Here is a 17,162-nt window from a genome sequence, read left to right as displayed (position 1 = left end):
CATGATTAGTTCTAGAGTTTTTGGATTGTTACTAAGAAGCATTAATTTGCATTTTGAAAGCTAATCTTGAAAACAGATGTAGCCACCTTTCCATGGTCTGTAGATGTGTCAGGGGGAGGCTGACTGACCTCTATGTTCCATCAGAATAGCCCTTCTTTGCTGACTTTGTAATTAAACTGGCAATTTTCTGTATTCGAAAGTTATTATCTGGGTAAAGAAGTCTTAGGAACATACCATATGTGACACAGGCTTGGTTCTACTGTCTGATTGAGGGATTTGTTGTAAAGAGGTTCTTTTATTTGTCTTTCCGTTTAGGATCTGTGCAATGATTCAGTATTGAAAGATTTTTGTGATGGGCTGTGGGCTCATGTGGAAGTTCTTGAATGGTGCATGCAGCAAAACAGGTAAAGTGATGAGAAAGACTTTTTCCAAACTGTCTTGCCAAATCTACCTATTAGTTTATGTATGCAAATAGAAAAGGTGTTATTTTCTTGGCTAATCATCTGACAGTGACTCTATATCACAAAGGCTCGAAATTGCTTCATGGGCTGCAGTTATGCTCTTTGTTTTTCTTTTTAACTGCAGTAGTTTGGTTCAGTCAGAATTAGAGTGGTAGTTACGTCTTTAAACTTGACTGAGATCTAAATCTGTGCCACCTCTTTGTTCTCTCTTCTAGTATTACTGTCCCAAGGAAGGTTCTTTTGCAACACTTGCACAGTCTGGATTGCCACACTGCAGTGTACTCTCTGCATCATCTCACTAATCTTCTGGCACTGAATGAAGACGATGTTATTGAGCTTCTTCAAAAGGTTCCTGCTAGAGACCAGGGTAAATGTGCAGGGTAAATGTGTAGGGTCGTGAGAACACAGAAAACTCCCGATCCATCAAGTGTGTATACTCAGTATTTCTGCCAGGAAGAATCTGTTCTTTTGACCTGCTTCTGTGACTGTGTAAGATAGTGTTTATCAGCTGTTTTGGAGAAGAAATCTAGAGAGTATGTGGAAATTATTTTAGAATTCTTTTAGGAAGTAAATTGTCTCCCAAGAAGGAGTTATGAGATCTCATAGATCTCTGAAAGTGCTTCAAAATGGTAACAAGACTTTGCATGTGTTCCTAAAATGTGCTGCTCATTGTAACTTCTATACTGTGTAATACCCTTAGTTTGAAGTGTATATGTATGGTTTGGATTTCAGTCACCTCTGCACTCAAATTTAAAATCAAAGGGCAAAACCAGATGAAATAGACAATATCTCATACTACAACATCTTCATTTTTGAAAGATACAAAAAAGTTTTTTCTTTCTTCTAATAATAAGTGCTACCAACTTTACTTCAATATTTAAATCAGTAAGGCTTACCTACAGGCTGTGTTTACATAACTCCTGCCTCACTTCTCTCACCTTCCCATGTTCTACTTGGGTGCCTAAAATACCTGAGATTACTAAACACGTTAGTTCACTTAGAAGTGACTCTCCCTGGACACTCTGGATTGCAGCCTGTATCCATGTTCAGCTGCTGCTATTTTAAGGCTGTTTTCTCTTAGGGCTTCTGAATAATGATGTAGAAGCTCAGTCTTCCTGTGTGTACTAGAACCTAAGAAGCTGCAATTCTTTGTGCCTTATTCCTTCTATGGTTTGGGATTTGTACATGTGTAATTTCAACCCGAGTTGTGTAGAGAGCTCTCAGTGATGGATCTTGCACAGATCTTTCCAGGTTGCCTAGTGGGAAGCAGTTTTGTCTCCTTCCAGTATCATATTGTTGTGATGTTGGTTCCCAATTCTACTTTTACAGGTTTTGGTGTTTAAATTATCATGACAGTTGTCTTGAATAGTCTCAAAAGATGTAATGATTGAGACTCTATATAGATCTTAATTTTCAGTGTCCTGCTTTTTGAAATTATTTTGTTGCTGCTGGTGTTGGTTTTGGGTTTTTTTAACCAGTTCTTACATTTTATTTCTCTTCTGCTTAAATTCTTTCAAAACTTCAAAAACAGGAAGAGGCAGTCCCATCATATCTTCTGGGAGCTGCATGACTGTAGCAAAATAACTCTGGCTGTGGTTTCTCTTCTTTTTTTTGTATCACAGTAATTTATGGAACTAATTAATTAATGGAAGATAAGTCCTCCTTCTCTTTTCAACTCAGTGATTATTGCAAAATTCAGATAATTCTATAAACACAGTCTATTAGAATCTCCTTTAAAATAATCTATTTCAAAACTTAAAAGGAAGAGAGGAGTCATAAAGTTTTGATTCATCTGACATGGTAGTGTTAACAGGTCTCCTCCCCTCACCCCACATACTTCCTCATCTTCCCCTTCTTTCTCATAGACATCTGTCAGCTGCATTACTGTAACCAAAGTAGTGGTATTGGTAGACACTTGTGTTCAGGCCATGGGTAACACTGGCTTTGATCAGTCACACTAACAAAAGAAATGGTGGACAGCAATTTCCTCATGAGTTACAGTATTCAAGAATAAGGTGTTAGAATTTCTGGCATAGGAAGAAAAGTGCTTATCGTTAAAGAATAGTTCTTCAGTATTGGTACAATGAAAAGGATTAATTTAGATGGAAATACTGACAGAGACTCACTGCATCCAAGTCTTTCCACATGCGAAGCAAAAGTGTATTAAACTTATTTTTTATTACCAGTGTGTATCTTGTAGTATCTCCAGCTAGCTATTTCTCTATTTTAGAGGATTGTCAAATATCAGGCTTTACCTACCTGAAGTCCTCTTAAGACATTGGTATTGAGAGCTTTTTGGGTGTCTACATATGAATGTCAAGCTGCTGGTGAACTGTAGGATTTCCATGGCTGTGTGGGTTCTGCAAAGGTTTCATACTTGGATGTTTCCTCAGTTCTGTCTATACTTTCCACCGTTGTCGCTGTTTAGAATGACAGTGATAGGGAATAATGGTTTCCAACTGTGGTCTCAGTCATTTTGTCTTGGCTGCTCTGTAGTTTTCAGAAGTGTTCAGACTGGTGCTTTTTTTTGCAGTCATGCTCAAACCTTGTGGAGGACAGTGCTGAAACACTTTCTAGGTTAAGTAATGCTGTTCAGTCCCGGGGTTTGAATGCGGACATTATCAGTACATTGTGCTTCATACTCGTGCTTCATTTAAAAAAACTTGGCTAATGCTTTTCCTGTATGACAGTAGGCGGAGGGACAGTCTACCCCTTGTATAAGAATACAGGAGAGTGGATTCCAAGCACCAATTTAACACCCTGTGTGATTGTGTGTGGTTGTCTTTTGTTTGTTTGTTTGTCTGTTGTGGGCTTTTTGTCTTTTTTAACCTTTGTACAGTAGTTGGATAATTCATAACAGAATATTGTGTGACTGGGTGAAGGGGATGATGATGTGACTTTTACATAATTTGCAGTTCTGCTGTTCTGTTGTACTAAGGGATCATTTCTGGCATGTGATACTTTTCCTCAAAAAAAGGGAGAAGTGCAGTACTTCTCTAAGTCACCTTTAGCATAAATGTGTGAAGGAGACTTGTGGGACTGTACTTTTTCTTGAATCGATTGCAGATTGTGTTTGATCTCTATGGCCAGCCATTGTGGGTAGAATCAACTGTGATACCTGTTTATTAGCACAAATCTGTAGCAGTGGTGGTACTCTATTCTCATGATGATCATAGCCAGTCTACACTGTCTCCCTACTTATCTACTGTGTACTAGAACACAGAATTCTAAGATGCTGAAGTGACAGAGGGTTTGTCCCTCTGTTGTAAATGAAGCGTTATAGCTTAACCACATACTTCTAATGAGACTCGTTATGAGCAGATTTTGGTCATTCTGTGCTGTAGCCAGGCCCTGTTACACAAATTCAGAGAAAATTTTCTTTTTAGAAAGGTATCCAGACCTGACTTTTCTGTGCCCATCTGTTGTGGGTTGGGTTGTTTGGTCTTTTTTCCAAAATTAACAGTGAGATAGATCAAAGATGAGGTGGAAGTGACACTGAAGAAGAAAGACTGGATAGATATTGCTGTGCAGGAACTGCAGGAGAAAATTAACTTTTCTTGTCTACATCCTACCCCCTCACTGCTCTAATTTCCCTCCACAGCAGCAACACTCGCTAACACCCTGAGTCAGCAGCGCAATCTGGCGCTCTTCCGAGCGTTTTGTGCCATGAAGTATGCTATCTATGCTCTCTGTGTGAATTCACATAAGCATTCCAAGTGCAAGGATTGCATACGCAGCCTTTTTGGTCATATCCCTGAGGATGCAACTTCTGAGGAACCAGCAGGTGAGTGGCCTCCTTTCTCAGGTTCAGTAGCTTGTGCTTCTCCAATTGCTGGGCTCTGAATTGGAATAATGTTGCACCCTGTGTACATATGGTGGTTTTATTCAGTGGGCTATGGATGCTTTGCAAACAAGCATAGTGGCATTTCTTTGAGGTGCTGTTATCTTTAGTAATAACAGATATAAATAAGCTACCTGCCTTGTTTTAAAACATTTAAGGTAATTGTCCAAAAACTACAGTGCAAAAAGAAAGTGATATAGGATGGTAGTGGCAGGGATGCTTTTGCAAGAGCTTTTGATTTCCAAGAGCTGAAACTGAGTCAATGACTAAAATGGGTGTAATCTGAATTTGCACATCATTGAACAAAGTGATAATTGGCATTACTCAGAGGGAGGAGGCACGCTACCTTTTTAAATGTAAAATATTGGACATATGTTTACTTGATTTGTGGAGGAGTGATTTGGTCTGAGCCACTGGGACACTTTCCTCTGCTAGGATTTTCTTAAAAGGAACCCCTGAAAAATGTAGTAAATGTTCTTTTCTTTTTTTTTTAATTATACAGATTGGTCTTCAGTATTTCCTCAGTACATTTTGAAGTGTCAGCAGTTTTTAAGGAGCATTCCTGCTCCTCTGCGCCTGGAGGTTTTGGAGAATATTTTCTCCTTACTTTTTGTTTCCTACAGTGATCTCCATACTGAGACTCTTCTACCTGAGGACTATGCAGAGGATGAAGACCTTGACAAAAAGAGTACTACTAGGACTGTAGAAGGCAGTGCTAGTTGTTGGTCTTCCACCTCAGAAAGTCCACAGCACCTAATAGAGGGTGAAAAGAAGTTAGAGGGGCACCTGCTGGCTGCACAGACAGTTCACACAAATACCCGAGATCTTTGTGACTTGATGTTAGGTGGCAAAAGCTGTGAAACCTCTAAGCTGAGCTACCTGGATCTGAAACACTTCACCAATGATGTTACTGGATTTTTAGTGGATGATGTGGCCATGGATGCCTTCCTCACATTGCTTCTCAACCATCTGGAAGAAATTCAGAGTTCTCTCCCGTGGGACTCCAGTAATGTGCTTCATGAAGAACTGGAGCTTATTGAGTGCTTGAACCTTTCTGCAAGCAGAGATGCCTTTGGAAATCGCATGTTACAGTTTTCCAAATACCTTTCTGAAGCTCACTGGCGATTCAAGGTGGTGATGAGTAACAGAAATGCAGGTAGGCTTTCTATTTTGCACTTTCTGATATATCAACCCTGTTCTTTTACAGCTGTCCAGGCAGTGATCTCATTCAGAGACTAAATTCCCTGAGCATCTTACTGAGGGAGCACATTCTGGCAGATACTGGGAGAGTGACCTAGTTGAAGATCGCTGGGTTCTTGTAGCATTCTCCAACAGGAGCAATCTCTATGCCAATCAGAAGTTTGGGGTTTCTGTTTTCCCTCCCCTTTGTGGACACACTGCTTCTGTTTGCTTGTCTTTCTCCCGCTTCTTTGTCACAAGTCACAGTACAGTGATATGAAGACACATGGTGGTGTTAGATCTAGTGCAAGCCAAATAGTCTCAGCTCTTTTCTGGACAGTGTTGATTTAGCCTAGTCTGGAAATTTTAGGAACATGTAGCAGAGTTGTTGACTGGGTCAGGGTTAATACTACCCTGCATTACTGAAGAACCCAGTTGCTTCAGCAAAACAAGTCAAACTCTCTCTTTTACTATTATAATTCTTATCATTTTTGCTTTGTTTCTAGCTCCTTATATACTTAAACGATAGATATTTTTCTGTATAGTTGGAATCATTTATGTTGGAAGAGCCCATTAGTACTCATGAAGGATGTGTGGAAGGTAGAGTATGTTCCAAGCAACTTTGGATGTGAATGTGAAAAATACACTGTTGGTTAAATTGCATCAAAATTACAGCAAGGTGCTGGTTTAAACTTTACTGCAGAAGAGCTCTTAGCTGAGATAACTCTGTTTCCTTTGGAGATTTGCCATCAGAGTTCTGCCTATGTAGATGTGCTGCTAGATTCTTTAAAACAGACAAATAAGAGTTGATGGCCATTTGGTAATGTTTTTGCTTAAATCTTTCACAGAACATCAGCTTGCAGCCTCCAGGAGATACTGCTCTTTAATCAGGTGCTCCAGCCTTAGGAAACGGAGTAGATCTCGAAGGTACAAGACAGGTAGGTTGAAAAAGTGACTTGGAGAAGACATCTCTGAAATGCACATAATTTTGCTGAGCTCACAGCTGAATGCAATTAGATTTAATGGCCAAGGAGTAGAGAACTAGATTTATTTATGTTGTTTTTCTGACTGGTTTGAAGTATCTTAGTACAGTCCCACTTGGATTGAGATTGTTTTCCTAAAGCTCACCTGTTTAAATAATTTCTTCCATACGTAGTCTGATTTGGGGCAGGGGAAGACTTCAACTACAGTACCAATTTTTCCCTTTCTCCACTCCAATGACTGGTATATTTTCTTTCCTATCACAGTATTATCTAGGATGTGAATTTGCAGGAGTTTGTGGTGTAAATTGACAGCCTTAGGAGAAAGTTGTGTTCCTCACCATTTCTCTATTTAGCCTTTAAAAGGCATGTCTGGTTTTGGAGTGGCATGTTCCAAAATAAGAAGCTTTAAAGTACCTAATGTGAGTCAGATGGGCCACCCCAACATAGTCTCTTGCCCAGCATTTTCTTCAAATCAGCAGTTTTTGCATTTACCCTAGACATCAGTGGTGGCTGATTTGTGAGATACTCTTGAGGTTGCCCAATCTTTTATTTGCAGTAAGTTTTAATTACCTTTTCTGGAAAAAGTGCATTTAATATGCTGGTTTTGATTTGTTTGCGTTTTAGATGGGAAAGAGGGAATTTCCAGTCCGTCATTAGAAGGTACAAGTAGTGAGCTAAGCACCAGTACCTCAGGTATTAACCCACAAAAGTAGTATTTCTTTGTCTTGTCAATGTGCATGATACTAGTCAAGTATTTGCTTGACTAGTTAATGTGAATTACTGCTCTATGCAGGACAGAATTATAACTTTTCACTTCTCAGAGCTCCCATTTTTGGCTGACTTTTTCTAGTTAGAATAATATATATGTCTTCTTCTGGAATAAGAAAATTGGATTTTTCTTGCAATCTGTGGCTTGCAGGAAACAGTATGCAATGTAGTGATGTGCAGACCATCAAAAAAGTTAGTGGACTGGTAGCCATGTAACCTAAAACATGCTTAGGCATGATGGATTGATTTAATAGGTCCAATACTTTAGACTTCTCCCTTTATCCAGATTGAATCAGTGCCCTAGCACTGCATGCATGTTATGTAATTGCTGAACAATGTTACATTGGGCTGGGATCCAAACTGGAAGTTCTGACCAAATAGTGAAATATTATGAGTGTTTAACAAGATGTTGATCTCTTTACCCTAAAACTTGCTTGTAACTCTGCTCCTATATTTTTGTGTTAAATATATGAAATGCTGTTATCTGATAGTTTGCTGTTATCAAGTGAAATGTGTTTTCCTTGATATGTACTGATTAATTCTCTCTTGCAGAGGGAAGTACCAGTAGTGTGTCTGGCTCGAGTGATTTGGAAAGCAGAGCTAGACCACATCAGCAGAACCCCCTCATTCCTATGATGCTTTCCCCTCCAGAATCACTGTTAGTTTCTTGTGTTTTGAGAGGAAACTTCTTAGAAGCCCATCAGGTAAATGAGTTGCATGTATATTTTGATTTTTGAATGAAGTTCCTACTTCTTCTGCATTTAGCAAGCACAGGGCTGAAGCATCTGCATTCCAAGTGAAAGAATGACTTCAGAAGTAGAAGCAAGTAAAAGGAACAAAGATATTGCAAACCAACATCCCAAGGATTCAGGTGGTCTTTTGCCTTTTTATATAAAAATACTTTTCTCTAAACCTGGGTTCTCAAAGCATGCCGATGTTTGATGAGAGCTAGCCAAGCACAGTGTTTCAGCTGAATGAAGAGCACAAAGAGCTCATGTGAAGCCTCATGAGGAAGCAGCGTCTGAACTGCTTTTTAGTCAGTGATTCAAAACCACAACATTCTGCCACTTGTAAGCTTGGCAGAAACATGCAAACGTATTCCTCACCCAAAGCAGAGCCAAAGTGGAGATTACATTTATTTGACAGAGGTATGTTTTGAGGCTAAATTCATGGTATTGAAAACGGACAGAAAGACTTGAAATCAACAGTCTGCACATTTGTAGTTCTTTGTTCCCTGACAACATACCTTTGTCTGTGTGGCTTTTGGGTTGATGCTCTAAAAAAACATCTTGATGTGCATAAATGATTGGATCTTCTGCAAAAAGCAGTGACATGGCTAAGTTTCAGATAGCCGTATCAGAGCAGTTAAGATCATTTAAGCGTTGCATTAACATCAGCTTAGTGCTCAACCCATTAGTTCTGTTTGATGCCAAACCTGCCACTTCATCTTTTCCCTACTTGCAGGGCCAAAGAAGCATTTTATTTTGCTTTGTTGCCTCGATTTTCAGTATCGCTGATGATAAAGAATTTAAGCTTGGTTTGTGTTCTGTTGTTTTGATAACAGGAACTTGCACTGCTCTGCGTAGCTACTCTGTGTTTAAATTTCTAGAAGGTATTCCTTCCTGAGTAAGAATTTGTTTAAAATAGTTTACTTGGGAGGGCAGGCTTAATAGATTTCTCTTGTTACATAGTGTATTGAAATTGTGAAGAGTCATTTTGAAAGCTGTGGTTTATGGAAATTAATTCAACACTAGCCCTGCAGCAAATAATAGCTGAGCTTTATAAAAATAATTGAAAAATGTCTCTAAGGTCCTTTTTTTTCAGGTACTTAAAACTCTAGAAAAAACCCCCACCATTTCAGCTTGTTGTCTGTGGGGACATTTTTCAGTTAAAGTACCTGTTTTATTTTATTCCTTCATCTCTAAAAGCCACTAAAGTTTTCTGACCTTTGAAAACTTCTTTTGACATGCTCCGTAATTATATCTATTGTTATTTTTGTAAGGTGGCTTTGATGTTTAATCTGGATACTTCCCCTTGCTATGGTGAATTAGTCTTCATGGAGCGCTACCAGGAGGCGGTACGAGAAATGGCAAGAGTGGAGCACAACATTGAGAATCAAGTATCAGATGGCACTGGAGGCATCAGGAAATCTGGCAGTGGCCGTTCAACTCTGCAAGCTATTGGGAATGCAGCAGCAGCTGGTAAGGACAGGGCTTTTTGAGTTGTTCTCATAAAAGGTGAAGTGGAAAACAGGAGAAAGCAATTTAAATACTTCCAAAATAAATAGTGTTTGTTCAGAAGAGTATGTGCTGGTTCTTTGAGTCAAAAGGAGACTAAGGATGCTGAAACTTGCTGTTGATGCCAAATTAATTGTATCCATTCTATGGTGTTTGGTCCATGAAGCAGGCCACCTGCTTTCTATAAGCATTAAAAATAGTAACCCATGAGAGGATCTGATATAATTATGCTGTTTAATTAGTGATTGTGTATTTTGATGACACATGTAGGTATGGTATTTTATTCCATCTCGGATGTTACTGATAAATTGCTTGCAACTTCTGGAAGTCTTGCCCCTACCCTCCAAGAAAACTTCTGGATCAGGAACATCCAGCTGGAGCATACTGATCCTCTGCGGGAAGCCCTTGAGGACCTCAGTCCTTCAGCAATGGCAGCGTTTGACCTAGCTTGTACTCAGTGCCATCTTTGGAAGACGTGCAAACAACTTTTGGAGACAGCAGAAAGAAGACTGTACCACAGCCTGGAAACTCGGGGTAGGCTTTTGATTTTTGTGTTTATCAATATGGGCTTGGGAACAGAAAGTGTCTCTCTGTGCTGCGTCGTTTGTGCTAACATTGAGTTTTAATTAAATCTCATTTTGTACTTTCATGTTAGCTTCTCCTTTTTCCACTCCTAACTTTAACTTTGTCTACTTTTGCACAATGACTGTTCCAGGCCACCGACCTGACTTTGTCTTACTGCACTCTGAGGGTGTAAAAGGTTTCCCAGCAGTTCTCCAGCAAATAAGTAAAATTCTCAACTATTCCTGCACATCACAAGGTCAATCCAAGCCAGGTAGTGTACTTTACTGATAAGGCTTTCTGCTGAAATGTGCTTAAATCAAATTTTTGCCTTCTGTTGCAATGGAAATTCGAACTTTCCATTTTTTAGCTTAACATTTAAAATAAAAAACAGAGGGGGGAGATGACCCAAGCTCAATTCTGAATAAACTTTGAAATGCTTTGAATTTGTTGTATCATAATACAGTTTTGGTTCTGTGGGCCTTTTTCTATGCAAAACATACTTCTTTCTTAGTTACAGTTGCCGTTTCTTTCTCCCTCTTTGTAGAGTTCTCAGATGAGAAAATAGGGAGTCATTTTCGATGCAGTATTGTAGACCTTCTGCAAGCTTGCTATCCTGCCTTGACTGAAGAAAGTATTACTAATGAAATTGTTTTATCACAAAATCTGGATCAAATCCTAAAAGCACTGACACATGTTGAATGTTCTGTGGGTGAGTTATTTTTGTGATCATGAAGACTGATATATGGCTCTAAGTTTTTGCTTTGGCCTTTCCAGGCAGCAATAAATCTAGTAGTAATGCTCTTTGACATATGCATGAATATATATTTTAAAAATCATAATTGCAAAGTGTAAAATTTATCTGTAATTCTTATATTCTGGGCATTAGTTTTCAAAGCTAAAGTTCTGAAACTTGTCAGAGAAATTATTATTTGTCCTATTTCTCTTCAGTCCTAGCAAGGAATTCTTTAAGTGTATTTTAATACAGCAACTTATAGATAAATAGGTGTACCCTTACTGTTTTGTTTTTGGTTTTTTTTTTTAATAAGAAAATGGAGATAAACTTATAAAACCTTTGTAATATCATAATACCTTCTAATTTTCATAGAGCTTTCGTAAAACTTTTCAGAAGAAGTCTTCCACAGTTGCTTTTTCTCACACCCCTCTTTACTATATAGTGCTGGTGGTTTTTTTCCATTGTTTTTCTCCCATTCACCAAATTTCTAAATGGCTTTTTGGTGTTTTTAAAATATTAAAGAGCAAAAATTTAAGTGAGCTCTAAGAGCTAAATGTTGTGGAGCACAAGGACTGGTCAACACCTATGTTTTAAAATAAGTGTTAACAACACAGAACTAGATATGTTTTGGGTCATGGTTGCCAATTTAGATGAACTGAAGATTTATTCTGCTGTGAAAACTTCTCTTGCTTTCAATTAAATTATAATGCTTGTACTGAGATCTATAATTGCAGAGAGAAAATTAGCCTAAAGCATTTCTCTCTCTTTCTCCCCAACCTGTCACCCCCCCTTCTTGACATTTAATCCTTGAATCTTGGATGTACGTCTGTTCTCTTCAACTAGACTCTAAAGGGAGTCTTCTTGGCACCTTGATGGAGCAAGGCTCTCTCAAACCTGCAGAGCTGGAGAAGCACCTTGTTTGGAATCAAACACAGCTTCTGCTGAGAACTCTTGACCAACATGCCCAAACCATGCCAGAGAGCAATACACAGACAAATTTTGTGAAGGCCTTCCTTGACTACATCACTACACTGGCTGCTGTTGTGCTACGAAGCCTGAATGCAGAGCTAGGTAAGAGGTTTCTACAGAAAAGTCTGAGCTGAGGTGCAGGTACCCAGACTGGCCTGATTCTGGAAAGTAATTGTGCAAAAACTGTTCCTTGCCAAACGTGCCTACTACCTGTGCATAGTCAGATCTTTTGATTTCCACTGATTATTACATTTTTTCAAGTTTGTTTCTTAACATCTAGGACACCCACAGCTCAGATAAAAATAGCCGATGGCAGCAGGAAAATGAGAACAGATTCTGCACTCCATTTAGACAAAACAAACAACCCCTGACCTCCAAAAATTCTTAGCACTGCCCTGTAAGGCGAGATTGATTTTCACATGCAGTGGATCAGCATACTGTACACTTTACAGCTTTAGAGACAGCGAGTGCCCTTCTGCTCCACAGGGATAAGCAAAGAATGTGTAGAAGGCCACGCAGAGGTAACTAGGCAGAATTTTTTCATAGAATCAGCAGATGATGGTTGTCCATGAAAAGGAATGCACCATTAGCACTTAAAGCTGTCAGAAGAACAGAACAACTCACTGTGCTAGGAGAAAAAATGCTTGTCTGTTTTTTAAAATTGACAGTAATTGAGCTGCACTACTGTAAAATACCACAGCACTGATTTCAGAGAATACCTTCCCAAGAGAATAAGGAGAAAGGGTGAAGATCCATTTACAGACATGCTGGTTCAGTTCAGATCACTGCCGTGCCAAATGTAACTTCTACCTGGACATGATTCAGTCCTCACCGACTAATTGCCAAAGCCAAAAATTGCACAATATTTAAGGGCTGTGTGAGTTTTGGGGAAATTTTATTGTACTGGAAGATAAAAGGTAACTTATAAGAATATGTTCAGAGTTACTTGACATAACTTGGTAGAGGATACAAATGCTTTTTAGCAATTGTGGCCAGGGTTTCACTCCTTGTGTAAAAGTAGCTGTACACCTGTGAGTTCCCTCTGCCTTTGCTAACTGACTTGAATAGAGCATGGTCTAACTGATGTATATCCAGAGGCTCCTCAGAAACTAATTCTGCACATTCTCTACCTCTCACCAGAAATATATTTTTGTGCAAGTTTGAAGTAGAGTTGCTAAACTGTTTGAATCTAGATCTTGCTTAAAGGCCCTCCAAAGAATCTTCACTCTGCCTGTTTTGGTAATAGGTCCAGTAAAATGTGAACCAGTGGTGCCACATTTGAGAGGCATATCATAATCACAAATGCCTTGCAATTTACTCTGGATTTTACCACTCTAATGTGAATTTAGACCTCTGTGAATTTATTCAAAGTGATTTCAGACTCAGGCTCTTAAAATTTGTGTTTCTAAAATAAGAGTTGGTTAGTACATTAAGTGAATGTATTTGTATTATAATAAATATTCTGATTTTTTTTTAAGATATATCTTCAGAAGTTAAAGTGGGGAACCCTTTCATACTGTTGCAGCAGAGTCCATCTCAGCTGCTTTCCCATCTTGTTTTTGAGAGGCAAGTTCATCCTGACAGGTTGGTGCTTTTCAGATAATATACTTCTGTACGTTATTTTGGTGTTCTTGACTTAGTACCTCAGACATGATTAAATTCTTCTCTGGCTACTTACCACAGGTAGTACAGGTACAGCCTGCTGTGTCTCACCACCTCATCACTTGATGCTGCAAGGATTAGTGTGTAGGGAGGGGCTTAGTCACTGGCTTCTCCACCAACCTGAAGATTTTTTGATAGGGAAAACAGTGGCTCCATATTTTTAACAATTACTATCTGTTGTGAAGTGAGGATGCATTTATGTGGATTTTTTTTTTAACCGAATGTGTGACAGTTCAGAGGAGTGCCCTTGCAGCTTAGCAATGTAATAAAATAAAATAGACCAGTAGGGCTTATTAAGAATACCGGGCACGACTCTTGCCCTGTTTTGCATTGATAAAAGTCAATGTTTGAGGAGTAAGTTCCTTTTCTGTAAAGGAATGTCAGCATAAGCCCTGAGTTATCGATATTGTGCTCTATGCAATTTTTTCATACTGAGTAAAAATGGGATATGTAATCTTTCCCTGTATGTACCTGGGAAGAATATTAGGGGGCTTGTTTCTCAAAGCATTTAAAATATTTATGAAAATATGTAAGTGTAGATTGTGCCGGGTAAGCCAGTTCTATTTTCAATCCTACAGACTTTCTTCTCTCCTGGCTAAAGAAGAGTTGAACTTGAATGTGCAGCAGGTTATTGTTAACTGTTGCTGTGAGCGCCTGTCCTTGTGCAGTGCAAGGCAAAACAGCCAGGCAAAGTCTCTTCTGATGAACCTCAGCAACTTGGCACACCATTGTGCCTACCAGTGCCTGCCAGATGTTGAAATACCTGTTCACAATTCTGCAGTGACCTCTGAGGATATCTCCACTCAGGCCCCATCCTCTCTGAATGACTTGAGCCAGCACACACTGACTGCCTCCTCCCTGGACTTCCTAAAGTCTCAGTCGAAACTAATGGCCACAGTGGCATGTCTAAGTGCATCTAATATACAGAAAATTCACAAATCAAGTTTGTCTTGGATGGAGTTTCGGGGCAAACGGGAGGTGCCCTTAGGTTTGGAACAGATTTCCAAGGAGTGTGAGGCATTGTTGAAGCAGTTCCCAATATTGGAACGATTTTTTTTTGCTATGATTGAGCCCCTTCAGAATCAAGAGGAAGGTAACAGTTTGGCTACTGTATTCTCTGGCAAGATATACATATCTCTGGTTCTCCTAGGATTACATTCCACTACAGCTGTTAAAGTATTAGCGGAAGTCTTTGAACAAACTCTCGCTGCAAAAGATTGGGACAGGGCTCTGAAAGTCTTGGATCTGTATTGTCAGGATGTGGAGGAAGTGGTCAATGTGAAGGATGCTGTGCTGAGCTGTGCAGCTGCTGAAGGTAAGAAGGATTAAGTCAGACTTTTTTTACCTTCATCTTTTTTCTTTTTAATGAAGAATGCAGCCTGGATCAGGAAGTAGAAACTGAAGTAGTGGTCCTTGGGCAAATCCAGAGATGGAAATAGATCCTTTTCCTTTCTTTGTCCTGAATTTTCTTTCTCTGATGGTGTACTTTCTGTTTTGCAAATGTGCAAATCCCGACCAATTTAGTACAAGAGAACTGGAATGCATCTGTGGTGTTATTTTATGTGAAGAGCTGAATACATCAGGAGACAGTGATCATTGTACTGTTAAAGGAACATTTCTTACAGCAGTATCATTGTCATGCATGGATAATGTGTCCTGTGAAAGGAGGTGCCTTTTGGAGTCTGAATAGTAAATATCTGATGCTAACTTTGGTTACTTCCCACAAATCTGATGCTTGGGATGACTCTTACATAAATTTTTCAGCCCTGTACTGTTTTGGTGGTGTGATCCAGCAAGGCTAGGGATTTATTTTTATTTTCCAAATTATAGAAACTGAACTTCAAACTAGTGTTTTGTTTCCTCCACAGATAAGGATGGTTGGCAATACTTGTTCCCAGTAAAAAATGCCGTGTTGAGAAGTAGGCTGGCCCTGCGCTGTCTGGAGAAATGGCCCCTTGATGCCTGTTTGGAAATCCTAGCTTATTGCATCTCTGACCAGGGTGTAACCAATGAACTGAAAGCCAGTCTGCAGAGCAGGAAGAAAGAACTTCAGGTTTATCAAAAGGTACAAAGTCGTCGTTCAAGTAACCAGTGAGATGAAATAGGCAGCAGGAAGCTAATATGCTTGCCCTCTGAAAAGTTTTAGCCCTTCCTTTGTTTTAGATCATGATAGCTTTTCAAGTCTTTCATTGAAAACAGTTCATGTTAAGTAATGAAGTATCCAATTAACACTCAGCTTTTTCCTTTGTAACTGTCCCACTCTCCCATTAGCATTCAGGTCTGCAAACGTGATTGGATGTAAACATTTATGTGAGTCTGCTTGTTTTGCAAAGTATTTGTTTTTTCATTCTATACAAATGCTACAGCCTCTATAAGCTTTCCATGGCAATCCATAATTATATAAGAGACATGCAGACAGTGTACAAGACTAGTGGTCCAACGACTGAGTTTGTATTGCAGTCAGTTCTTCTCACTGCAAGGTAGTGCAGATACCCAAGTTGAGTCAGACAGGCTGGCCTGGAGTTCAGCATGGACTGAGAAGCCAAACAGAGCAAAAAGAGGAATCATCCTAGCTAAGCTCTGTCTAGTGGGGGTTCTGCTGACAGTAGTTGTCTCTCTGGTAGTACCAGCAATGTCTGCAGTGTACGTGTACTTTTACATCCATAATTATTGCCATATAATCTTTGAAAAAACTTCGCTTATAAATGTGCTTTGTAGACTCATGCCTCTGAGACAATTACATAGTTTTTTTGGAGTGCAAGGGCATTTCATCATCCCTAAGATGATGAAAGATCATTGTGGGTCTCCTTTTTGACTTTTTCTTTCTATGAAGCAGCTTTTGAAGTGATCAGCTCAGCTGTTTTCATAGACTATTGATTGCTGTAGATTAAGCTTTTAAAATTTGTGCTACTCTAATATTAACTTTTTCAGATTTTGAATGTGCAAAATGAACCACTGTGGAGTGACTGGCAGGATCTGAAAAAAGCCTGCAGTGATGACCCCCAGACTGTCATGAATATCATTCTGAAAGCAAAGGTTAGGCATCATTAAGTGAATTTTTTTGGAGTAGAATACATTAAACTTTGAGTAGATGAATTCATTGAAATAGCATCTTAAAAAATGGATCAGTGGAGATTACCTTGGGAGGAAGGATTTCTTTACTCAGTTCTGTGCTGCAGAAACACATGCAGATCTGTGTTTAATGTCAAGATTTACATGTACCTAATAATTCTTAAGTTATAACTCTTACTCTGAGATAAAACCTTTTCTTTTCTTTTACAATTTTGCAGATTTTAAAATAGTGTTACTATGGGCATAATACAGCCTTGATTATTAGGTAAATGCTAACACTGCAAATCTGACTGGTTTTAAAAGTGTCTCTCTAAAAAACCAACTTGCTTACTGTGAGATGAGAAGGTATTTTCAATGCAAGCTGTGGCTGACAAAATTGGCTATCATCTTCTCCCCCTTGTCAATGTAATTATTTACTTTCTGCATATGGTAGAGGAGTCTAAGCTACAGAATTTCTTGGAGTTGATCAGAACTCTGGGAGAAACAGCTGTATCAGGAAGGGCAGAGTTTGTCCTTTTATTTTTATTTTTTACCTTTTTTTTTTTTTTTCCTTAATTCTTTAGGATTATGAGCTGTGTGAGGAGTGGGGACACTTATATCCTGTCCCAAGAGAAGACTTGATCAACCTGCACCATGAGCACCTTCTCCACTTACTGGAGATGGGAGACATGGAAAAAGCATTGCAGGTAATAG

The 17,162-nt window shown here is 39.1% G+C and overlaps 1 protein-coding gene across 5 annotated transcripts in view; it reads left to right on the top strand.

The window, feature by feature from the left end:
• Positions 1-17,162, top strand: part of ZFYVE26 (zinc finger FYVE-type containing 26) — a 47,655-nt gene that overhangs the window by 8,451 nt on the left and 22,042 nt on the right. For 3 of the 5 annotated variants that reach the window (XM_064658340.1, XM_064658344.1, XM_064658343.1), the window contains 17 exons: positions 316-404; positions 677-828; positions 4,063-4,245; positions 4,805-5,458; positions 6,330-6,419; positions 7,089-7,157; positions 7,785-7,936; positions 9,235-9,433; positions 9,740-10,003; positions 10,185-10,304; positions 10,578-10,742; positions 11,610-11,837; positions 13,214-13,319; positions 13,976-14,712; positions 15,266-15,462; positions 16,329-16,433; positions 17,033-17,155. In XM_064658340.1, the coding sequence (XP_064514410.1) occupies positions 316-404; positions 677-828; positions 4,063-4,245; positions 4,805-5,458; positions 6,330-6,419; positions 7,089-7,157; positions 7,785-7,936; positions 9,235-9,433; positions 9,740-10,003; positions 10,185-10,304; positions 10,578-10,742; positions 11,610-11,837; positions 13,214-13,319; positions 13,976-14,712; positions 15,266-15,462; positions 16,329-16,433; positions 17,033-17,155 (3,633 nt within the window). The remainder of the gene's footprint in view (positions 1-315; positions 405-676; positions 829-4,062; positions 4,246-4,804; positions 5,459-6,329; positions 6,420-7,088; positions 7,158-7,784; positions 7,937-9,234; positions 9,434-9,739; positions 10,004-10,184; positions 10,305-10,577; positions 10,743-11,609; positions 11,838-13,213; positions 13,320-13,975; positions 14,713-15,265; positions 15,463-16,328; positions 16,434-17,032; positions 17,156-17,162) is intronic. The other 2 variants (XM_064658341.1, XM_064658342.1) reach the window with 2 other exon arrangements.

This window comes from Pseudopipra pipra, chromosome 6, assembly GCF_036250125.1.
Source record: "Pseudopipra pipra isolate bDixPip1 chromosome 6, bDixPip1.hap1, whole genome shotgun sequence".
NCBI classification, from domain to species: Eukaryota; Metazoa; Chordata; class Aves; order Passeriformes; family Pipridae; genus Pseudopipra; species Pseudopipra pipra.
Note: the sequence above shows the minus strand (reverse complement) of the source record. Positions and strands in the feature narration are given on the sequence as shown.